This window comes from Gekko japonicus, unplaced genomic scaffold (genome assembly GCF_001447785.1).
Source record: "Gekko japonicus isolate JY-2015 unplaced genomic scaffold, Gekko_japonicus_V1.1 scaffold2640, whole genome shotgun sequence".
Classification (NCBI taxonomy): domain Eukaryota; kingdom Metazoa; phylum Chordata; class Lepidosauria; order Squamata; family Gekkonidae; genus Gekko; species Gekko japonicus.
The window spans coordinates 99,314-124,385 of record NW_015168733.1 but is presented as its reverse complement, the minus strand read 5'-3'; the positions used below and the strand labels follow the sequence as shown (position 1 = coordinate 124,385).

At 43.9% G+C, this 25,072-nt stretch overlaps 1 protein-coding gene across 1 annotated transcript in view; it reads left to right on the top strand.

The window, feature by feature from the left end:
- The window catches only part of LGR6 (leucine-rich repeat containing G protein-coupled receptor 6), a 169,877-nt gene that overhangs the window by 98,357 nt on the left and 46,448 nt on the right, over positions 1-25,072 (top strand). The window contains exon 5 of the mRNA XM_015415603.1: positions 2,901-3,116. Coding sequence (XP_015271089.1) covers positions 2,901-3,116 — 216 coding nt within the window. The remainder of the gene's footprint in view (positions 1-2,900; positions 3,117-25,072) is intronic.

Genomic DNA, 25,072 nt, shown 5'->3' with positions numbered 1-25,072 from the left:
CGTACTCCTTTTCCAATGCTAAAACAATCAGTTGTTCCATATCCGGTTCTAACTGTCGCTTCTTGACCCTTATACAGATTGGCGATGGCGGTCGCTCTCCCCAGAGCTTGAGGAGGCGATTAGCACACCATCGGCATGGAGGGGGGCCACCTCAAGTGGCACTCCCACGGAGCCTTTGTAAAAGGCTCCAGGCCAGAGAGCTTTAAGGGATAGCCTCTTCGATGGCTTGCTGCAGGAGAATCGAGGCTTCTCTCCGCTCTGACAATCCTACCGATGAGTGGCCTTACGGCACAAGCTAAACCGACCAGGACAAGTGGGGGAGACCGAGCGGAAAAACGATTGATGTGAGCGAGGTCAGGAATGTGACCAACAATGAACGTGAGTTCTAAGTAAACGAACTTTGATAAACGTCACCCCCCCTCCCCGTGTGAAAAGCAGAGTGCAAAGAGGGACGCCTCTGAAGCGCGACAGATAAACGCAGCGAAGGGGGAGTGGGAGGAAACAGACAGTGTGTGTATTTTGAGAGACTTACTTGAGTGCAAATAGCGAATTGACGAGTGCTTCGAGCCCGGAAGAAGTGGTTTGAAAGTGTAAACAATGTTGAAAAATGGCAGCATCTCGAGGAAAGTTTAAAGCAAAGCCTGGTAGTCAGAGTCCGAGGCCGGAAGAGGGAGCTGACGTCATGAAGCTGTTAGCGGATATGCTCAAGCCAGTGATGGATCAGCTCAATGGTATTAACCAGCAACTGACCTCGTTAAATCAAAACTTCGCTTCACAACAGCTACAACTGGCAGAAATGGGAAAAAAGTGGAGCTGGTGGCTGAGAAAGTTACAGAGATGGACACCTCAAGCAAGAAGATGAAGAAAAGAATGGGTGAAGTGGAAACGAAACAAAATCTTCAAGAAAATCGTTTGTTGCAGCTGCAAATGGAAAAGGCTAATATGATTCACAGGTTCCAGGGGGTTCTTGAGACAGAAAAGAAGATTTGAAGAAGACTCTGGGTGAGATTATCACTCCAGTGACAGGCTTGCCAGTGGAGGAAATAATAAAAGACATGGAGACAGCTTATAGGGCTTACTCCAATTATATTAAAAAAATAGCCTGCCTGGAGAGATTGTGGTGAGATTTGTAAGAAGACAGACCAGAGATGCTATATTCAAGGCAACTTCAGCAACTCCACTGAAATTTGGGAATACAGTTATCAAGACTTTAAAAGACATTTCATCTGAAATTCGTCAGAAGAGAAAGAGCTACATCTTTTTTGGTGTTAGTTCTAGGAGGTGTTGTAGGTCTTCAAAGAACCAGTCCAGCCTCTTCTGCGTCAGTGGTTGGGGCATAGACTTGGATTACTGTGATGTTGAATGGTTTGCCTAGGATTCAGACCGAGATCATTCTGTCGTTTTTGAGATTGTATCCCATTACTGCTCTTTTCACTCTCTTGTTGACTATAAAGGCCACACCTTTTTTTCTTCGGGATTCTTGGCCACAGTAGTAGATATAATGGTCTTCTGAGTTAAATTCGCCCATTCCTGTCCACTTTAGTTCACTGATTCCCAAGATATCAATGTTCAGTCTTGCCATCTCATTTTTGACCATGTCAAGCTTACCTTGATTCATAGATCTTACATTCCAGGTTCCTATGCAGTATTGTTCTTTGCAGCATCGTACTTTCCTTTCACTGTCAGACACATCCACAGCTAAACGTCCTTTCAGCTTTGGCCCAGCCACTTCATTCTTTCCGGGGTTACTTGTACTTGCCCTCTGCTCCATTAGGAGCAAGTATTTCCCATTGACATTCCAAAAAGTTCCATTAGTGGAGTCTTCCTTAATTCCTTTTGTGCTTCAGCTATTAGTGCCATTACACGTCATTACCAAGCACCTATCTGCCTTGTGTCTGTTCTGCCTTGTGTCTGTTACACTTAAATGGAAGTAGGGGTGGGGCAGACCTTGTGTGAGTCAAGAGTCCGGCGCCTAGTTTGCACAAAATTCAGCTGCCGAAATAATAGGAGGCAAAAAGATCACACAACAATCTTGCAAGGAATGTTGTGGAGGTATCTATGGCAGTCATGTTGTTCCCAGTGCAATGCCATTCTTCCCCATTTACTGAGCTTTGACTGGAAAAGTAAGAATCCCAGAGGAGTAGCAGTGGACAAAAGGGATTACATTAGTATACCACAGAACAAGTTTTGTTATCAATTACACATATTTATCTCTTGCACATTATTCTAGAAAGTATAACATTTATTTTGGAAAAAACAGTCTCTACCTTCCAGAATTTTAAGTGTAGGTGAAGAACTCAAAACATCATATTTCATTATGCAGATGGACAGCTTAATAGCATCCCATCCTCCCAGACTTGCAGTGGAATCCTAAACAGAGTTACTCGCTTCTAAATCCATTGGAGTAAGTGGGTGTGAGGCAATCCTAACAGGTGGCATTGTTAGGAAGTCTGAATCAGATGTGGGAATTAAACTTGGTCCTACCACAATCTCAACTTTCTCCTTGGGCTCTTCTGCCCTTAAGGGACTAAACAGTTCTGATGAACTGTCCTTTCTTTGGTTATCATATTGTATAAATCTTCTGTGAACCCTACCCCAAGACTATACATTTTTTCTACCATGCTAAAAATTGAACCAAACTACTGCATCCTATTCTGCAAAATGTAAAGTTCATGAAGAGTCTCTTTTATTGTTCATCACTCAGTTTGGAGACCGGGGCTGTGAAGGGGCTGTGAAGGCAATATGGCTGTGCAAATTCTTGATCCCTAGGTTCCTGCGCATGTAACCAACTATTTGTTCTGTAGAAGCAGAAGAATGAGAGCTTTTTAAAGTTAATGGTACATTGTATATAAAACGATGCTGGGCTCAGGTCTGATCGACTTTCTCTCTCTCTCCTGCAGGCGACTGGATGCCAACTTGATTTCTGTGGTTCCAGATAAGAGCTTTGAGGGGCTGCCCTCCCTACGTCACCTTTGGTTGGATGATAATGCCCTGACAGAGATCCCTGTCAAAGCTCTCAACAATCTCCCAGCACTACAAGCCATGACTTTGGCACTCAACCAAATCTGGCACATTCCTGACTATGCTTTCCAGAACCTCACCAGCCTTGTGGTGCTGTAAGTGTTCTAATTTATATTTACATTAAAGATTTCTTAAAAAAAAAAGAGGAAGTCTTTTCTTGTAACACAATGTACTGACTAGAGAATTAAGAGGTCAATGCATCTCTCTGGGCAGTGCCTCATAAAGGACATTTTCTCAGCCCAAATAGTAGCCAATTACGTTCACAAAGAGGTGTTGTTTTAGGAGCATGATGTATTATTGTCTGAGAACCCGAAAATCTCTGTGGTATCGCCCTCCCCAATACTTATAGAACTTTTATAATTGTGCAGTTTAAATATAAAACCCTATTCTATGTTATGTTGAACAAATTAAGCAAACTATATCACTTCTAGTAGTTATCCAGCTGGGGCACATTTATTTCATAGGCAAGTAAGAAAGAGTAAACATTCTCCAGTTAGCAATTATATGGCTAACTGGTACCTTTGTAGTGGCCTAGTTCATAAATGGCAGTGGTTTGTTGTGTTATTCATCTTCTAAAATAGAAGCTTATGTCTGTAAATTAGTTAGCAATTTATTTTTTGGTGTTGATCAGTAAGTTTCCATGTAATTACCGAGTTTTCTTATTGCCCTAGAACTACTGCCGTAGTTTAAAAGCTTCATTATGAGATACATTTAAAGCAGCACATTTGAGCCTGAAAATACACATGCTTTGGACCACGCTATTAAAACTATCACTGGTAAACGGAAGTTAAGCAAAAGCTTACCACGTGTGTGGTGCTAATAATACTATACACGTTAAAAGAGTTGAATGGGGGAAAGGGTATTTCCTGAAAATTTTCTACATTCATTGACAAGTGAAGGTCTCTGTAGCTATACTGGAAAATGTACAATGGCTTGTTTTGAGAGTAATGTTTAGTTCTAAGCATAGGCAGGGCTTTGGCGCAACAAGAATGGTCGCATTGGGGAGAGCTCCCATGTGACAGCTGGATCAGTGGCTCTTTTAGAGGGGTTCAGGGGATCTCAAACTCCAATGAGCTTCCTGAAGAGAAGCTCATTGCAAGGGGCTTGACTTGGATTCCTCATGCGCAACAGCAAGCAGTTGGAAGTCTGAGAGCGCCCCAACGCAGGAGCCGACCGAGTGCGCCCATGTCAGACATGGGTGCCGAGTTGTGACTACCCCAAATGGGAAGAAACTGGAACCTCATCCATAACATCAATGAAGAACAACACCATAAGTATGCTTAAAAGCAACAACAACAGAAAATCTACTTACTTAACAATAAAGCCCCTTTAAAGTTTAAAAAGAGAAAGGAATGGAGGGGTGAAGAACTCTTTCCGGTCCCACCCCCCTTTCCTCTGGCAGCGGCCACGAGAAGAACTTCAAGTGATTTTTAAATGGATTCCTAGGCTTTTGTTTGAGACTGTAATAATTTTCCCTGTGGAATAAAAATTGGAGAAGAATTGGCTTCAATTGTTTTTGGACTTTAGTGATCTAGAAATATATAGTCCCTTTTTCTTTTCCTTTTGTATGGAGCTATAAGCAAAAACTCTGGAATAATAGCAAGACTTTATAAAGATTTACCTCCATTTTAATAAGGAATATAAGCAATTATACTTTAATAATTGGAGTTTTTTTAAAGGAGAAAGAAGAACTGGATCTTACCCTGAACTCTTTATATATTATATTCTCACAACATCTTATTTTTATGTTTGTTCAACTGTAAAGTACATTTTGTTTTGATTGTCTTCTTCTGTAATGTAGCCAATTGATAAGATTCTTGAACTCTCTTTAATATGACTAAAACAGCTATTTTTTGTAAATATCAGTGGGTGTGATTTGTAAAATCGTGCAGAAAAAGAACCTTGAGACTCTTTGATTTTAACATATAGTTTTAAAAATGGATGACACAGATAGATCACAACATGGTGTCAGAGGTTGTATTTTCATTTCAAGACCTCAAAATTTTAATCCAAAACTCGATTATTGCTGCTGTACACACAGCAATGAAAGAACCTTTTGCCTCTAAGCAAGACAAAATGGATCTACTGCAACAACAAACATCAAGCAAGATAGAGGAAGGCCAGCTACAATGGAAGGAGGAGAAGCAAGGACACTTCTGTATAGAAGATATAAAAGAAATTTATAATCTAAGGAGAGGATCCAGCTGAGGATTTTGGTGGGAGAACTGGTCTGGGAGTGTGTGGAAGCGCTTGGAGTTTTTGCAGATTCCTGGCTGCTTGAGAGAGGAAAGGGCATTGTTTGACTGTGATTGACTGCAATTGAGAGGAAAAGGAAGGGGCATTGTTTTGCATGTGATTGAGTGCCTGGGTGCATTTGAATAGCTGCTGCCAGCCCTCTGCTGGGGGAGGCCTCTATTTAAGGAAACACCTGGCCAGAGGCAGAGGAGACCCAGCTGAGCTCTGAGCAGGAGCAGGAGCAGGAGACAGAGGGGTGAGTGGTTTTTTATTTGCTTTCAGCGGAGAGGATCCAGCTGAGGATTTTGGTGGGAGAACTGGTCTGGGAGTGTGTGGAAGCGCTTGGAGTTTTTGCAGATTCCTGGCTGCTTGAGAGAGGAAAGGGCATTGTTTGACTGTGATTGACTGCAATTGAGAGGAAAAGGAAGGGGCATTGTTTTGCATGTGATTGAGTGCCTGGGTGCATTTGAATAGCTGCTGCCAGCACTCTGCTGGGGGAGGCCTCTATTTAAGGAAACACCTGGCCAGAGGCAGAGGAGACCCAGCTGAGCTCTGAGCAGGAACAGGAGCAGGAGACAGAAGGGTGAGTATTTAAGAAAGCTCCTTGACAGAGGCACGAGCCTCTGGCACGAGCCGAAGGGCGAGCTAAAGGGCTCTTTGCCCGTGGCTCTTAGCCCAGGGACTCTTGGACTAGGGGCTCTGTGAGACGCCCAAGAAGAGGCAGAAAGTGAAAACCCTAGGCTCCTTGTTTTCCCCATAAAGTAATTTGACTTTGACAAGAAAAAAACACATAAATACAAAGGGATTTAAAAGGGGGATTACATTTACTTATTTTAAAAGAATTATGAAGCCAGAATGCCAGCAGGGGGTTGGGGGCTATCCAGTGTTTTGCACGGAGTGTCACATGTATGACTATCTGCCCACTGGGCAGAAGTCTTGGGTGTGTCCTCGGTGCAAGGAGCTCCTGGTTCTCAGGGAACGTGTGTGCTCCCTTGAGGCCAAGGTGGCTGACCTGGAGAAGCAGAGACAGTCAGCTAGGCGCACAGAAAAGACTCTCGGGGACTTGTTAGCTACGTCCCACTCTGGATCTGGCAGCCCCGCTGCTGTCAGGGAGCATGAGGGTCTAGGGGAAACAGGGCACCGTGCTGAGGATAAGGGGAATGTGCCCTCAGAAGGGACCTCTTCCCCAGCTGGTGAGCGGTTATCCTTTTGCACCAAGGAACCATCCCTGGGCAGGGTGGGAGGGGGGCTCTTGGTAGTGGGTGATTCGATCCTTAGGCAGGTAGACAGCTGAGTGGCGAACCCGCGTACTGACCGTATGGTGACTTGCCTGCCTGGTGCAAAGGTAGCGGACATTACGTGTGTTTTAGATAGGCTGGTAGATAGTGCTGGGGAGGAGCCAGTGGTCGTGGTGCATGTTGGCACCAACGATGTGGGGAAATGCAGTCGTGAGGTCCTGGAGGAGAAATTTAGGCTGCTGGGCAGGAGACTCAAGGCCAGGACCTCCAAGTTAGCCTTCTCAGAAGTGCTACCTGTTCCACGCGCAGGGCCGGAGAGACAGGCACAGATCAGGAGTCTCAATGCGTGGATGAGACGATGGTGTAGGGGGGAAGGGTTCAGGTTTGTTAGGCACTGGGATTCTTTTTGGAACAAGAGGGAGCTGTACAGGCGAGACGGACTCCACTTGTCCCGAGAAGGAACCAGGCTGCTGGCGCTTAAAATCAAAAAGGTGGCAGAGCAGTTTTTAAACTGAATATTGGGGGAAAGCCGACAGGAGATGAAAAGTCTCTGGTTCGGGTTGGCTCATCTCAGAGAGATGAGGGGGTACCTGTTGCTTTTCTACAGGGAGGTGGATTGAAATTGTCCACTGAGAACTAGCTGAGAGAGAAAGAGGGAGATGCTTAGATAATCCAACTAGAAGAAAATAAGAACCATATAACCATATATAGTTAATGGAAGATTATACTAAAATACTTAGACAAAGGTTAAATTAGTAGAAAATAAGATTTATGTATCTATATCCTTGCAAAATATTATATGCATAAGGTGGAAAATTGACATAGTTTTAGATTACGTATGAGGTAAACTAACAGGAAAAAATGATATGTGTTAATGTACCGATTTTATATTTGTTTGTCTTGAAAATAAAAAATATTTGTAAAAAAAAACCCAAAAAACAAGTGAGGCAGTGGATGTTCTAAACAGGAGACTAGAGGCGTAATGGGCTGGATGAGAGCCATTAATGGAATCTCAGTGAAGACAACACAGAGGTGCTATTGGTCAGTTCTATACCAAAACAGGGATTGAGAAGACAGCCTGTATGGGATGGGGTGGCACACCCCTTGAAAGAACAGGTTTAGTTTGGGGGGGCTATTTGTTCCATGTTTATATCCAGAGGCTCTGATCTCCTCTGTGGCATGTTTCTTAGACCAGCTTTGGTTGATTCACTAGTTGTAGCACTTCGTAAAGAAAGGACTATAGAATGAAATTCTAATAACACTTTCCTGGAAGTAAGCCCTGACCCCATTAAGTAAACCAGAGTAGGATTCGAAGGCCCCTGCCACACGGCAGGGAAAACACTGGCCAAAGTGCGGCTTTTTAAAGCCGCACCAAAAAGAGATGCCGTGGCGGGATCCCATGATCCCCTGAGCCGCGGCGCTGTTGCTCCCCAGCACGATCAGATGCCGGGGAGGAAGAGACGATTGGGAGGGGGAGGCTGCCGGGGTGGTTCTTTTTTGCTGTGGGGTTTGGCCGGGAGGGGCAGATTGGGAACGGGCTGGGAACGGGCGCAGCATGATTCCCAGATGTTGCTGTGGGATCGTGCCCGGTTTCTGCGGCCCCGATCCGTCCCTCTCCCGGCCCAAAACGTCTCGTGTGAACAGGGCCTGAGAAGACCTGCTTAGGTTTGTTCTTTTAGTCACAGTAATGCATACTCTGCCTGACTTTTAAAACAATTGAGAAGCTTCAACTAGTTCTAAATGCAGCAGCAAGATTATTAGGTAGTAAATCACAGAACACATGTACTAAAGGGTTAAAACTGGCTACCAGTTCACTTCTTGGCTCCATTGACAGTACTGTTTATGAATGCGCAGATAATGGGAGGTCAGCATAAGTCCTGAATGAACATGGTTCACAGGCATGGGATTTTGTGTGTGTGTGTACATGCTCATGCATACACAGTACCCACAATTTCTGTGTGTTCTTTAATTCCTTTTCCAAGGAAATTTCACCAGGGACTTTATCAGTACCTTTGCACAAATGAAGAAAATACTTGATCATTTATCATGGTCAGCTTGTGACCTATGGTCTTCTAGGCTAAGGATTGCTCTAGAACAGTGATAGCGAACCTTTTAGAGACCAAGTGCCCAAACTGCGACCCAAAACCCACTTATTTATCGCAAAGTGCCAACATGGCAACTTAACCTGAATACTGAGGTTTTACTTTAGAAAAAACAACTCATACATTAACTTAAGATGATCCAAACAAAGTAAGGAAAACAATGCCAAATGCTTTCATTTACTTAAAATTATTTGGCAGAGATTTTGACACTATAATGATGGTCTGGGCTTGGCTGGGGCGATGGCACGCGTGCCCACAGAGAGGGCTCTGAGTGCCACCTCTGGCACCCGTGCCGTAGGTTCGCCACCACTGCTCTAGAAGTTATGCACACCATTTGGAGAGCATTGGAAATAAACTCTGTCTAGCTACTAATCCACATGTTTTGGTCTGTAAACTCTAGATCCATTTATCATGTACCTTTATTGTCTTTGTGGGGGAGTTGGTAGTATTTTTGGAAAAGCAGTATGTCACAGGCTTATGAGTAAGGTAACCAGGAGAAAACTTTTGCAGAGGACATGTCTGCTACCGAAATCACACTGAGAGGAGGAGGAGGAGGAGAAGAGATTGGATTTATACCCCGTCCTTCACTACCTAAGGGTGTCTCAGAGTGGCTTACAAACTCCTCTCCCTTCCCCTCCCCACAACAGACACCCTGTGAGGTGGGTGGGGCAGAGAGAACTCTGACACAAACTGCTCTTTTTCAAGGACAGCTGTGCCAGAGCTTGTGACTGACCCAAGGTCACATCAGCAGGTGCAAGTGGAGGAGTGGGGAATCAAACCCGGTTCTCCCAGATTAGAGTCCGCACACTTAACCACTACACCAAACTGGCTCTTGTTATGAGAGTTGTTATGACTTCATCAGGCATAGCTTTGAGCATGCAGCATTGCAGTGGAAACTCTACGTTCAGTTCCAACAAACTTCATGATGATGTTCCACCCCTGTAGTGGTTACATTAAGGCAGTTTCCAGTGCCTTCATGAGATGGATATAAACTGACCTTCATAACTTGACATTTCTCCATAGATTCTCCTAATATGAGCCATTCTAATTTGTAAGATGCTTTCCCTGAGAAATCTGTGTAAAACAGCTATGGGCATCAGGTCTGTGTACGTAATAAATGAGCTAAAACACAGCCATGTGAAAGCAGAAGGAGGGCTTGTCACTGCCATAAACTTAAGTACCGTTCTGATATAGGAGTTACTGAAACAGCCACTTTGGGGAGGAGGGGCAAGGAACAGCTGTGGAGAGGTAGTGGGGGAGGATGTCATTTATAGCCTGATTAATACTTCTGGATACCTCTGATCAGCAGTTTCATAGCTGAGGACATGACCTTCCCAGGTGCAGCAGTATGCTTTCCTGCTGTGCACACCTTGGGCCTCTGGGAGCTCCATGGCTGATCATCCACTGATGGCGGAAAGAGCCAACATCAAAATATACAAGCTCCAATCTGGAACAAGTTAGGGGCATCAGTCTCTGCTAATAAATCATACCCCCACTGAGGAATTGTATGTACCAGTTCCCATCCATTTCTCATGTAGGTTAGTAACAAGGGTCATGGAATACTTTTTAAGCAAGAGAAAGTCTTGAAAGACCTACATTTTGTTAACAGGAACTGTAGAAAGCAGCCTTTCTTCATCTGTCCTGTCTAGCAGTTGTGACTTGATACACAGCAAGATTTTATTCATCCCTGGTTGAAGGGAGGATAGTTATTCAGCTTCAGTGTTTGGGAGACTGGCCAAGGGTCATTGAAATACCTAGGATCTAACCCATAATGGAAGGGACAGAACATCACTCCATAGTGACAATTCCTGGGCTTCGAACTTTGGGAAATAATATCATTTACACAATATAGAGATAAGGTTGTTTTTAAAAAACTTTTTCCAGCCAATTCCCTATTCTACATCTGCATGCAAAGTTTGGGTTTTTTTTACTTTTTCCAGTCAATGTTAATCACTGCTTTTAAAAGGAAAAACGAAGCAGTAGCTAAGACAAAAAGTTGGAAAGGGACTTCTGATCAGCTTCTTAATCTTATATTCTAATAGTGAAGTCAGGATATCTTTGGACAGGTAAATCTGGTGACTGGAGCTGTGAGCAGGCAAGACAGAGCTTTCTACAAACTTGAAAAGGGTCCTAAGTTTGCAGAAAAATGTAAAATCTAAAAAAAAGACACTGGACAGTTTTAAAAAATCCAAAAATAATAAAAAGAGCACCTGTAGCTTTAAGCAACAGATTCCCTCAGTGGCTGTTGCTAGGCACCCACAGTATTCCAGGCTTGACTCTGTCAGTAAAAGGCAGGAGAAGGGGGCAGGGCCTTTCCAGGCCTATTTTGCCTTTGAGGGAGGACTCATTGCAGCCAGGCCTGGGCAGTGTTCCCTCTAAGCTGAGTTATTTTATTTTATTTGACTAGTGTGAGCTAGTTCACAGTTTTTTAGCCTCTGGCTCACACATTTTTGTCTTTGCTCAGGAAGGATGGCTCCAGAGGAAACTAATTTATGCAGTAGCCAAATTGTTCGCTTACAACTTTAATGACAGTAGCTCACAAAGTAGAATATTTGTTCACAAGACTCCACAGCTTGGAGGGAGCATTGAGCCTGGGCCTAGGTCTGCCAGCTCCAGGTTGGGAAATTCCTGGAAATTCTGTGGTAGAGGGCAGGGTTTGGGGAGGGGAGAGGTCTCAGCATGATATAATGCTATAGTGTCCACCCTCCAAAGCACCCATTTTCTCCAGGGGGACAGATCTCTGTTGTCTGGAGTTCAGTTGTAGTTCTCGGATATTTCCAGGTCCCACCAGGAGGCTGGCAACCCAAGCCTTGGAAGCAACCTCTGGGTGACTTGATACCCCGTGACTTGTATGACTGGCCTGGCTTGCTATGTTCTTCAGCACCCACCCTGTCAAAGCCAGTGTGGTATAGTGGTGTAGAGCTTCAGAGTAGGGTCTGTGAGACCCAGGTTTGAATCCCCATCTTACTGCGGAAGTTCACTGGGTGATTTTGGACCAGTCACATACTTCAGCCTTATAGGGTTGTTGTGTGGAAAAAAAGGAGGCAAAGAGAATAATGTAAGCTGCTTTGGTTCCCCCTGTGGAGAAAGGTGGGGTATAAATGATGTAAGTAAATAATAAATATAGCTAAAGATAGGCGGCAGATAAAAGGTAAGTTTGTGAATGGAGAAGGAGAGAATAAGGCAGGGAAGGGATATTGGGATTGCCTAGAGGAGAGAAAGAGGTTAGGAAATTCCTAGAAACGGGGGGGGGAGCCTGGGGAGGGTAGAATTTGATGCGGGGAGGGACTTCAGAGGGGTGTAATGCAATGCACTCCACCCTCCAAAGCAGTCATTTCCTCCAGGGAAACTAGTGTTGCCAATTTCTAGATGGGAGTGGAGATCACCCGGAATTGCAACTGCTCTCCAGATTACAGAGATCAGTTCCCTTGGAGAAAATGGCTGCTTTAGAGAATGGAACTGATGGCATTATACCCTCTCCAAATTTCGCCCTTCCAGGGCTCCACCGCCAAATATCCAGGGATTTCCCAACTTCAGTCTGGCACTCCAAACTGATCCCTGTAAGTTGGGAGATGCCGCCCACAAATCCTTGTGGATTCCCACTTGTAGTTATTATCCCTGATGTTTTGGCCCCCAAATTTCCATTTTTCTACTCCATTTTGGTACCAGGCATTTTGGAGTTATTACATCTCCTACCAGTTTTTTCCAGTAACATATACATATTTTCCAATTATTTATGCACCAATAAATCAGCATTACAAATATATTTCACATATAAATGTTATATATTATATGTAAACATTGTATAAATGATGTATAAAAACTGTACATGTGTATACAATACAAACTAATATACAAAGCAGAGGGCAAAAAACAGAATGGAGGACTGGCATAGCCGACTCTCCGCAGCCATCGACGAGATCGCTCCCCGGCGCCCTCTGCACCCTCGCTCTAGGCTTGCCCCCTGGTACACCCAGGATCCTATGAGATGGCAGTCAAAGCCACAGAGAGAGAGTACTTTGCGGCTACGATTGCGTCTGCGAGCTCACGCCCAGCCCAATTGTTTAGAATGATACAGTCTATAACAACCCTGCCACAGGGCAGGCCAAATGGTAGAGAATTGGACATAGGCTGTGAGGCATTTGCGAGCTATTTCACAGAGAAAGTCTTGTCGCTCCGCCGCGACCTCCCCGCCACAGTTGAAACAGTAAGTGAGCTCGAGGCCCCAAGCCCGTCTTCAATGTCGGTTTTGGATTACTTCGACCCGCTCAGCCTAGAGGAAGTTGACAGACTGCTCTTGACTGTATGCCCAACCACTTGCAGCCTGGATCTGTGCCCTTCCTGGCTTACTAAAGCTGTTCATGAAGGGTTGCGAGGCACCCTAATGGATATTATCAACAAATCCCTCTTGGAGGGGCTGTTCCCGAGGGCGCTCAAGGAAGCGATGGTCCGCCCTCTCTTTAAAAAGCCATCTCTGGACCCAGCCGAATTGGGGAACTATCGACCGGTTTCCAACTTGCCCTATTTGGGCAAGTTCATTGAGAGGGCGGTGGCGTCACAGTTACAGGGCTTCATGGATGACGCTTCCACCTTAGATCCCTTCCAGTCCGGCTTTTGCCTGGGACATGGGACAGAGACAGCATTGGTCGCTCTTACTGATGACCTCCGGAGGCATCTGGATTGGGGCAGTTCGGCGGTGCTGTTGTTGTTGGACCTGTCGGCTGCGTTCGACACGGTCGACCATCAGCTACTGCTTCACCGCCTCGCCGACATGGGAATTCAGGGGCTTGCCTGGCAGTGGCTTGCTTCCTTTCTTCAAGGTCGTGGACAAAGGGTGGCACTAGGGGAACAGCAGTCCATGAGGCACCCGCTGGAGTGCGGTGTGCCTCAGGGGGCTGTGCTGTCCCTGATGCTGTTCAATATCTATATGCACCCGCTTGCCCAGATTGTCTGGAGGCATGGACTGGGGTGCCGTCAGTATGCTGACGACACCCAGCTCTATCTGATGTTGGGTGGCCGGTCAGACTCTAGTCTGGAAGATCTAGACCGGGCACTACAAGCCGTGGCTGCTTGGCTTAGGCTGAGTCGGCTGAAGCTGAACCTGATGAAGATGGAGGTCCTGTACATGAGTCAGAGCGGTCTGGGAGGAGGGATCCGACTCCCGACCTTCAGTTGGGCGCCATTGGTTCCAGCGCTGGAGATTAGGAGTCTGGGAGTGCTCCTGGATTCCTCCTTAACAATGGAGGCGCAGGTGGCAGCCACTGCCAGGTTGCCCTTTTACCATCTTCAGACAGCTGGTTCCCTTCCCCAGCCATGACAACCTGGCTACGGTGATCCATGCGATGGTCACCTCGAGACTAGACTACTGTAACATGCTTTACATGGGGCTGCCCTTGTCGCAAATTCGGAAGCTGCAGCTAGTGCAGAATGCCGCGGCCAGCTGTTGATGGGTCTTCCCAGATGGGAACACATCCAACCTGTGCTGAAGGTGTTGCACTGGCTGCCAATAGCATGCCGAATTCACTTCAAGGTGCTGGTGCTTACCTTTAAAGCGCTATATGGCCAGGGTCTGACATACCTGCAGGACCACCTTTCCCCATATATTCCTCAAAGAGCACTGAGGTCAGGGTCCCAGAACCGACTGGCCCTACCGGGCCCCAAGGATGCCAGACTCGCCACTACTAGGGCCAGGGCCTTTTCGGTGGTGGCTCTGCACTGGTGGAATAAGCTCCCAGAGGAGATCAGGGCCCTGCGGGATCTTATGCAGTTCCGCAGGGCCTGCAAGACGGAGCTCTTCCACCAGGCTTTCAACTAGGAGCTGCCGCCCTCAACCACCACCGAGCCAGCCCGTAGTACTAACTATGGCCGCTACCACTATGCTCTGGAAGATCATTGAGCGAAACTGTGTGGTTGCATGGTAATTTTAGCACGCCATCTTATGCATTCAATGTATTAGCACTAGCACTTTATGAGGTTTTGTTTTGTTTTATTGTATTGAATTTTAAATTGTTTTTATGTGAATGTATGGTCATCTATAGACCAATTATGTAAGCCACCCTGAGCCCACTTGCGGGGTAGGGCGGGGTATACATGATTCAATAAATAAATAAATAAAAATATTAGCTAAATACCGTGGCAGAAATTCCATGTGGAAATGACATTTTATAATCAGGCTTTTGTGTTTGATTTTGTACTTGGGTACAGATACACATATGCAAAGTTGAGAAGTGCACACATGAATAAATCTGTTGAGTTTCCTTTAAAATAGATGCAGGGTATAGGTAAGAACTGGGCCTTTATTTCTGTGTATCTTCAAGCAGAAAGAACTTGATACACTCCTGTACACTTAAAGCTGCCTTGTATCGAGTCAAACTATGGGTCTGTTAGGGTCAGTGTAGACTACTCTCACTACCAACAGTTCTCCAGGGTCTCGGGTAGAGGCCTTTCACCTCATCTACTACCTAATCTGTTTAACCAGAGATGCAGTTTGAAATGGGGATCTTCTGCACGCAAAGCAGATATTCTGTCATTGATCCATGTCCCCACTCTTTGCAAACAACATAGTGTATGTATTTTGTACCTGGCTGCCTACACTTGCATACAGAATGTTGCATGAGAAGTCACCTTTATTTTTATATGTGCAGATAGCATAGCATCCCGCTGGCCAGTTTGCCCCTCCCTCCCATGATGGTTAGGTACAGTCGTAGCATGTTGTGGCTTTGTCATATTGTGGGTTCCCTACTACATGTCATTAGCCAGCACTAATGAGACCAGAAAATTCACAACATTCAAAATCACACATGCCACTTAATTTAAAGTCCTTTTCAGCTCTTTTCCTGCTTTTGATGTGCGTATGTGAAAAACAGAAAGTCAGTTCTAAATGCATGAGTATCAGGTTTATGAAGTATGAAAAACACAAATGGACAGATTTCTGAATAGATGGTATAGCGAAATGTGATCCTCTACTAGGCTTAAGGAAGAGGGGGATGTGCCAGTAGCCCTAGCAGAGTAGAGGAATACAGAAAGAACGCACAGGAAAGGAACCCAGAGCAGAAAGCTCTTCTGTTTTATGTTAACAATAAATAGTTGTTGTTTAAAAGTCATTAATCTGGCAGATGGACTACCATGCAAGAAGGGGGATCTACAGTTGCATTTCAGTCTTGTGCTTTACTGAGTGTCTGTAGCTTTGGTCAACATGATAATGACAAGCCCCATGACTGTTACAGGGAAAACTCACCACAGGGATGCCATTTTCAACAGCATCTTTTGATAGGTGTAATGTTGACTCTTGCTCTTATTTGGTACAAGAAAATTCAGTCATTGCTATTCTAAAAGTTGTTTTCCTTTTGGGATAAACATCCCAGTTTAGTATTAAAATATGTTATAGTTTATAAAGCGGCTCCATCCTGTTCAGCACTGACTTAGTGGAAGAAGTATGGTTATTAATTTCTGTAGACATCTGAATGACGTGAAGGGTTTTCATAGAACAGTGTCCTCATTTTGTGTGTTTTCATAATTTCTGCTATTGCCATTTACAGGCACAGGTACTGTTAAACCATCTGTACCTTACCAGGAGTAATGGCTGTGTGTGAGCAGAGCTCAGCTTGGCAGGGACAGGGGGACTAACTGTGATTCTACTTGTTAAAGTAATTTGTTTTACATGGATGAGAGGATGGAACGAGGGAAGGGAGTTTCTCTCCTCAAATATTTACCGTCCCAACTTACCGTACTGTGAGTCAAATTCCCTTTGTTTACACTTTTATGAAGCTGGTGGCAAAGACTGGATTCCATTTTCCATGAGAGTTTCACCATTTCAGATGCTTGTAAGATTATAAATGTTTTGGGGGGACTGGAATGTTCATGGTTTGCTCCATTTCAAAACAGAAGAAAACAACATTCCAAGTGTCAGCCAAAAACAGTGCAACTTTTACATCTTTCTGCCATGACGTAAGACATGATTAAATTTGTGTGAGATGAAACTCTGACATTTCCCATCGAAATGTTTTCCAGTTTGCAGACTTAGCTGTTTCCCAGGTTATAAGGTCCCTTCAAGATTTCCTTCATTTATCTAAAACTAGGGAGCAAAGCCCATTGTGGACGAAGACAATGGGCCCTAGAAAGGTAGGGTGGGTGGGTGGTAGATAGATAGGTAGATGGATAGATAGAGGGGTTTGGAGAAAGAGAGGAAGGAAGGAAGAAATAAAGAAGGGTGGGGGGGGGAGACATAGACAGACAGTCAGTAAGCCAGACAGACAGGGAGAGAGGGAGGGAGGAGGGGGGAGTCAAAGTGATGGGGATGAAGGGAGAAAGTGAGAGAGGGAAAGAATGAAGGGAGATAGGGGAAAAGGAAGAATGAATGAGGAAGGGGGTAGTGGGGAAAAAGGGGCGTCGGGGGTTGGCTCAGCGTCGCCCCTCGCTTGCTGCCCCCGGAAAGCTGGCGAAGGTGGGGGAGGAGCAGTGAAAATTAAAGCTGGCCTTCCACTGATTCCCTCCAGTCCTGGCTAGTTGGGGGGGTGGAGTCGGGTGGTGGCGGCGAGCGGCTTATCTCCGCTGCCGCCGCTCTTCAAGTGCTCCCCGGTTCCACTCATCCACCAGGTGGTTGTCAGCAGTAGTCTGATGTCTGAGGGGATCGGGTGCAGAGGCAGGGCTACAGTCTTTGTGTTCTGAGGTGGGACTTAGGTGACACAGCCAATGGAAGCTGGGGAAGCTTCTGACGGATAGTTCAAGCCTCCAAACCCTGTTGGTGCACATTTTCTCTCCGCTGCATGACACTGCGTCTTGACACTGCGTCTTACTCAATTATATATAAGGGAGAGATTTAGAAAGATGTAATGTGTCCAAATGAGTAACATCCAAAACAGGCAATCAGAATTTCAGGTGAATGTGTTCCATAATTTACCTAATTTCACTGGCACAAATTCTATAACATAAATTTTGGTACTACGGCTATGTGTGAATGTTTGTAAGCACGTATTTAATACCTATAATACTTCTAGCAGTGCATAGTACTTACGAAACATAATGTCCCTTCAGTGGCGCACATATAATAAAAATAACATGGCACAAAAATTAGATGGGGAAAGGAAGGGGGAAAGTTTTGGGTTTTGTATAATTTAATGGAAATTCGGCTATTCTACAGTCTATAGCCATAGAAAAATGGCTGAACCTGGAACAACCTTTCATTTTTGGAAGAGTGAATGTTTTGAGCCATAGTGCATGTCCAGATGTTGATTTTTTAAAAAAACAATGTTAGCTCAGACCTGAAAGCAATATGTCCTACCAAAAATGGATTTATGGATCCATAAATTTTGGGTTGTCATGTTAATGGATGAAATTTCAATGTTGGAACAAAATTATCCTAAAAAGACTCAAACACAGAACTTATTTACTCAGTGTTAGTCTGTCTTTGTTAAATTTTTGAATACAAACTTTCCATTAGAATCTGTGAGTGGGATATATCTGTGAATGGGATATAAACAATAGTTATGGATATTATGCACAGTTTGGATTTGTTTGGATTTTCAATTGTATTTTATCTGGACCTTTTAGATGTTCTGATGGGGGGGAAATTGCCAGAGATGCACCAAGATCTGGGCCATGAGACCAGTGCCAGCTATTTCACTCTGCTTTTCTAAATTCAAAATTTGTGTAAGGGAAACTTTTGGAAAAGGGGCACACGTTTATCAAGGAATGCTTCTTGCATATGTTGTGAAGTAATAGGACATCAAACTTCAGGGAACATTATGCAAGCATGCCCATGATGGCTATTGATAGACTGGTTTATTTATGTGTGTTCCTTATGGGGTTGAAGCTATGAACAAATATTTACCAGAGACAGCACTTTTTTCATGTGGTCCTTTTGGTTCCTTTAACTGCCAGGCCCAACCATTTGCCCCCCCCCCCCCAGGTGGAATAACGAGACAGATAACAGCTTGGAAGTAAACAAGGGCCACTTTATTAACTATTTTAGTATTGCAGCAAAGGACCAGCTAAGCGAGCATGGAAAAGGCAAGGCAGGTGTCACACTTTATTAACTATTTTAGTATTGCAGCAAAGGACCAGCTAAGCGAGCACGGAAAAGGCAAGGCAGGTGTCACTCCCCTGACACAGATTCTAATGGAAAGTTAGAACGGATAAAAGGAAGTACTTCTTCACCCAAAGAGTGATTAACACATGGAATTCACTGCTCACAGGAGGTGGTGGTAGCTACAAGCATGGACGGCTTCAAAAGGGAATTAGATAAGCATATGGAGCAGAGGTCCATCAGTGGCTATTAGCCACAAGGTATAGATAGGGGCTCTGGGGCAAGTGATGCTCTGCCTTCTTGGTGCTTGGGGGGGGGGGTCAACAGTGGGAGGGCTTCTAATGTCCTGGCCCCAGTGGTGGACCTCCTGATGGCACTGGTATTTCTGGCCACTGTGTGACACAGAGTGTTGGACTGGATGGGCCTTTGGCCTGATCCAACATTGGCGTCTCTTATGTTCTTATGACCAACCTCCTTGCCCTTTTTTCGGGCGGGTCACCCAGCTCTGGTCTTGAGCCATCAGTCTGCCTTGCGACCAGCAGCCCAGCAAACTGGTCACCACCTAGGAGCGCCTACCTCTGAAGCCTTCCAACTTGCAAAGAGGAGCATACCCTAAGAGGTTCCAGAGGAGGTGATCACCGTTTCCCACCCTGGACCTTAGAAATCTGAAGGCAGTTCCTGATGACCCCCTGTTCCCTAATGGGGAAAATGCCGTAAGGTGCTCACCGGTTCCGGTTTCTTGCCCGCACCAACCTGCCGCAGCCAAGACCAAGCCTCTGCTTTGGTCTTTGCTCCCCACCAAAATCCCAAGGTTGACCTAATCCCTTGCTGCAAGTCCAGCAAAATTAACCCATTGCTCTTGTTTGATAGGTGCACCCTGTCAGCCCTATACGGGTCCTGGAACTCCACCACCCTCCGTGACCTTCTTCAACTGGCAGGTGGCTTTATGCCTAGTGGGGGTCTCCCCATTGCGCCATACATGGCGGGGCAGAATAACCGACCCCACTACCCGCACTACCGGGCCACCTTGCTTTTTCATCGCAAGGTCTGCCTCCGCTTGAAACTTCATGGCGAGTCAAAATAGCCAACCAGAGTATCTGCACTCTGGGCCACCTTGCTGTAATCATTGCAAGGTCGGCGAGCACATTGGAGCAACTGCCAAATGGCAGGAGCAGAGCCCGGCTGTTTACTCAAGCTGGCTCCGCCCCCTGCCTGGGTCTTGACTCCAGGAGTCAGGCTCTGTTGCTGCCTATCTTCCTTGGAGTGGCAAATCAGCCCCCGGCGACCAGCGGCATTGCCGGGTCACCTGGAGCTTTGTTCTCGTTACCCAGGCTTTTAAATAAGGGGTTCCACTGTTTGTAGTTGTTTTATTGTCTGCTACTAGCCCAAAGACTGTTTTAGGAATGTAATTTTAGACTGCTCTGTTTTATGTTCTTTTATGCCCTTGTTTGTTTTTATTGATTTGACTTGTTTATATTGACTTGTTTTTAATGTCATGATTTATTTTTGTTGACTTGTACTTCTTCTGTTTTGTGAACCAAATTGAGCAGGTTTGGAGAGGTGGTACACACATTTTCTTAATTAATAAATTAATTGTTTGAAAGGCAATCAGCAGTGATCCATGATGAATGTCCCACATTTCTCCTATCTTGTGTGTGTGTATGTTTTAAGTGCCATCAAATCATCTCTGACTCATGGCAACCCTGTGAACCAATGTCCTCCAAAATGTCCTACTGTGAACAGCCTTGCTCAGGTCTTGCAAATGAAGGGCTGTGGCTTCCTTTATTGAGTCAGTCCATCTCATGTTGGGTCTTCCTCTTTTCCTGCAACCTTCAACATTGCGTAGCATTATTGTCTTTTCCAGTGACCCTTGTCTTTTCATAAGGCAACCAAAGTATGATAGCCTCAGTTTAGACATTTTAGCTTCTAGGGAGAGTTCAGGCATGATTTGACATAGAGCCCATTTATTTGTCTTTTTGGCAGTCCACAGTATCTGTAAAACTCTTCTCCAACTCTACATTTCAAATGAATCAACTTTCTTTCATACCCATACAGAGTAACGGGGAATACTATGACATGAATTAACTTGATCTTTGTCACCAGTGACACGTCCTTACGCTTAAGAATCTTTTCTAACTCCTCCATGGCTGCCATTCCCAGTCTCAATCACCTTCTTATTTCTTGGTTGCTGATGGAACCAAGGAATAGAGAAACTTGAACAATTTTAGTTCCTTCATCATCATACTTTGTAACATTCCCAAGTAGTCATGTAATGCATAATTCCCCAATAGTCATTATTTTTGTCTTCTTGATGTTCAGCTGTAATCCTCCTTTAGCACTTTCCACTTTAAACTTCATCAGAAGTCATTTCCAGTCTTCACTGTTTTCTGCCAGTAATGTGGTATTATCTGCATATCTCAACTTGTTAATGTCCCTTCCACCAATTTTCACTCCACTTCCATGTAAGCTCATAATCCATTTCCCTATCTGTCTATCTGTCTATCTGTCTGTCTGTCTGTCTGTCTGTCTGTCTATCTATCTATCTATCTATCTATCTATCTATCTATCTATCTATCTATCATCTCTGCTCATACTGCTATCACCTTAAACAGAGATCCTGCTTATATGTGTTCTGCATATAAATTGAAGAAATAGAGAGATAAAATGCATCCTTGCCTGACACTTTTGCCAATTGAAAACCATTCTTTTTCTCCATATTCTGTCCTAACATCATCAAAACACTGATGTCATGGCACACCCATTTCATTTTGGATTGTCTTATCATAGGGCTTTTGGAGTAAGAGATGGTCAGAAGTGGTTTATGGGGGGACATGGCGAGGCTACCAACGATGGTGGTTGCATAACTCTACAGCTCCCACTCCTGCCAATCCCCCTTCATGCTATAAGCGCTCAAACTCACCCAAAATCTACAGAAAAACTTGCCCAATATGGGAGAACCTGACCCGCCAAAAACTAAAGTGGTCACAACTAATTCCTACTCCATTAAGGAGCATTTCGAGACAGAAACAAATCGTGGCCTGCATACACCGAAAGGAATCAAAATGGCGGCGACCTCCAATATGACAGAGAAAAACGTGTGACAAACATCAAATGCATCAATACTGGAATACTTAAAAACTATGGAAGCAAGTATAATGGAGCACATTTCTACTCTAACCTCGCATGTGGAAGAGATTAAACTATCAGTATCCAAGCGACGGTCAAAGTGGACTCGGCGCTGGAGAACAGCATGGAAAATCAGGCAAATATTAAACTTTTATATGAACAAGTAGATAATGTTAATGACCAGCTAGTCTCCATGTGAAACAGAACAAAAAGCTGTAAATTTAAAATTTCGTGGATTCCATGAAGAGGCAGAAGGATCTGAGGACTTAATCCCCTTTATAGCCTCGTTCATTGCTCAAGGCATAAAACTAGAAGAAGGCATCTATCCAGTCATCACATATGCGGCCCGACTGGGGACAAAAAACAACGCTAAAAGAAATACCCCCAAAGACATCATAGCTACTATACCTGATGTAAGAGTTAGGAAAAGAATCCTGGCAGAGGCACGGAATGCTGAAGTTTTCACCTTTAAAGGAGAACAAATTGCCATATTCCCAGATGTGCCTAGGGAAGCCCTGCTGATGAGAAGAAAACTAACGACTACTACCAAACAGCTGCAAGAAATGAACCAAAAATATAGATGGCTGCCATCAGGGAAACTTTATGTGTACCACCAGGGAATGCATCTCTACGCCAGTGATGAAGAAAGTGGAAAACAACTACTACAAGCGCTACAACAAGAAACCCCAATGGAACAGGAGGGGGGAAAGAGATCTTTTAAAAGAAGAAGTTTATTTCCATTGTGCTCATTGAAATCAAGTGAAATTCCAGCCCATACTGGTGCTAAATAAGCTGTATATGTATAAGGTAGTAGACAGAGTATATATTGTATAACATATTTTTTGCTTCATTAGGAAAAAAAATAGATGCTGGTTGTAATACACTGTTTAGACTATTAAGGGTGGTTTGCAATAATGCCAAAATGAAACTTAAGGGGGGAGGGGGAGTCTGCAGATGTTATTAAGCTCCCATTTAGAAGGATCCAGGATATAGCAACAGAGCTATCCTACCAGCTCCACTGGGGCTGGCTCCTGTATTTCCTTACCTCAAAGCCCAGGACTATTGTCCTGAGAGAAGTATATAGTTCAGGGATTAGGTAAAGTATTAAGTTGGGGAGGGGGGTGGGAGAAGGGAAGGGTGGGATTAGTGGGAAGGGAGTAGAGTAGATTCGTTTAATAGTGGTAACAGCAGAGAAAACTAAAATCCTTAGTCAAGCGCCTATGGTACAAGGTACATAGATAACTACAGGCCAAAAGTTAAAATAGATAGTTAAAATAGTTGGTGTTTCCTTTTGTTCATTCGAATTTTTTATTCCTAGTACGTTGTAATTTGAAATGGATGCATATAAAGTGCGGACAATTAATGTCTATGGATTGAATAATTGTATCAAAAGAAGAATAACATCAGTTATCTTAAAAGAGCGTCCTGATAAAATTTTAATGCAGGAAACGCATCTGAAAAAAGATGAACAAGTGGTATTAAAATCTCAATGGTATGACCAACAATTTCAAGCATATGGCTCCTCAAAAGCCGGGGGGGGGGGCATTCTAATAGCTAAAACAGTTAAATTTGTATGTAAAGCACAGAGATCAGACCCAATAGGTAGATATGTTTTTGTAAAAGGTACACTAGACAGGGAAGCAATAACCTTGGCATCACTATATGTGCCAAATACACAACAAAAATAGTTCTTATATGAAGCCCTAACCAATCTGAAAAACTTCCAGGACGGGATGTTGTTGATAGGTGGTGACTGTAACATGATTGTGGATACATCTCTAGATAAATCACATACTAAGGCTTTACCAAAAAATGCTAGGAATAGATACACTGAGCTAGCTGAGATCCTGGAAAAGTATCAATTGATTGATATATGGAGAAGTCAGCACAAAACAGAGCGAGATTACACTTATTTCTCACCTAGATTCCGTATGTACACCCGCATTGATTTTCTTTTATTTTCAGGTGATGTATATAGTAAAATCAAAGACTCCTATATAGGCCCATTCAGATGGACCGACCATGCATTTGTGGAATGCAGGCTAACGAAAACTGGCACAGAAACACAAAACAAGACATGGAGGTTGAACAACTCAATTTTATTAAGTGAACTAAATAGAACTGAAATCAGTAAGGCAATTGAGGATAACTTTGATCTAAATTACAATGGCGATGTAAAGGACAGCATTCTCTGGGATGCGTTCAAGGTGGTGATAAGGGGGAAAATAATAGCTCTGACATCATATCTGAAAAAAGAAAGGAAAAAAGAATCAAAGGCTCTGCTAGAAAAAATACAATCCTTCGAAATGATCCATAAGAAAACTTGCAATAATAAAGTCTATAAAGAGCTACTGGCAACACCTAGACTGTTAGAAGCTGCAGAATCCTCCCAAATACAAAAACAACTATTATATATATAACAACGTTACTGGCAGAGAAACCCAAAAATGTTAAAGATTTTAAAATGGCGGGTTAACTGCAAATGCATAGAACATAGGGTTTTCTCGTTAACTGATGAAAATAAGGTGAAACATACCTCCTCAGCAGAAATAGCTGCCTATTTTGCCAAATATTTTGAAAAACTATACATATCCACAAACACACAGGAGGAAATAATTAATAATTTTTCCCAAAAATACCAAACCTGTAAGCCCCTATCAGCAACACACAAAGCTTTACTAGACCAACCACTCTCAACAAAAGAAATTCAAGAAGCTATTACATATCTTAAATCAAACACGGCCCCGGGTAATTATGGATTCACCCCAGAGTTTTATAAAACTTTTACCAAAGAACTAGCAAACTCATTAACAAAGATTTGTAATAGTGTACTAACCAGGGGAAACAAACCCTCATCTTGGGGAGAAGCTATTCTAATCACCATCCCTAAGGAGAATAAAGATTTGAATAAGCCTGCGTCCTACAGGCCAATAGCTTTGTTAAATTGCGATTCAAAAATTCTTTCCACAGTGCTAGCTAAGAGGCTCCAGTCAGTCATCTCAGAATATATAAGCCCTGATCAAACAGGGTTTATTCCCAACCGTACCATGATGGATAATATACACAGGATGTAAACGCCAAAATCAAGATGCAATTTTGTTCACAGTCAATTTAGAAAAAGCTTTTGATAGTATTAACATAGAGTATTTAAAAATATTAAAACAAAAGATGGTGGATTAGATTTCCCGGACCTACAATTGTATTATGAAGCAACAATGATTTCTAATATAACCAGAATACTGAGGACAAGCAATAAACCAAACTGGCAACAAATAGTAGAAGCAGATTGCAAAGAGGCCTCTTTGCCAGAGGTATACTGGAAAGAT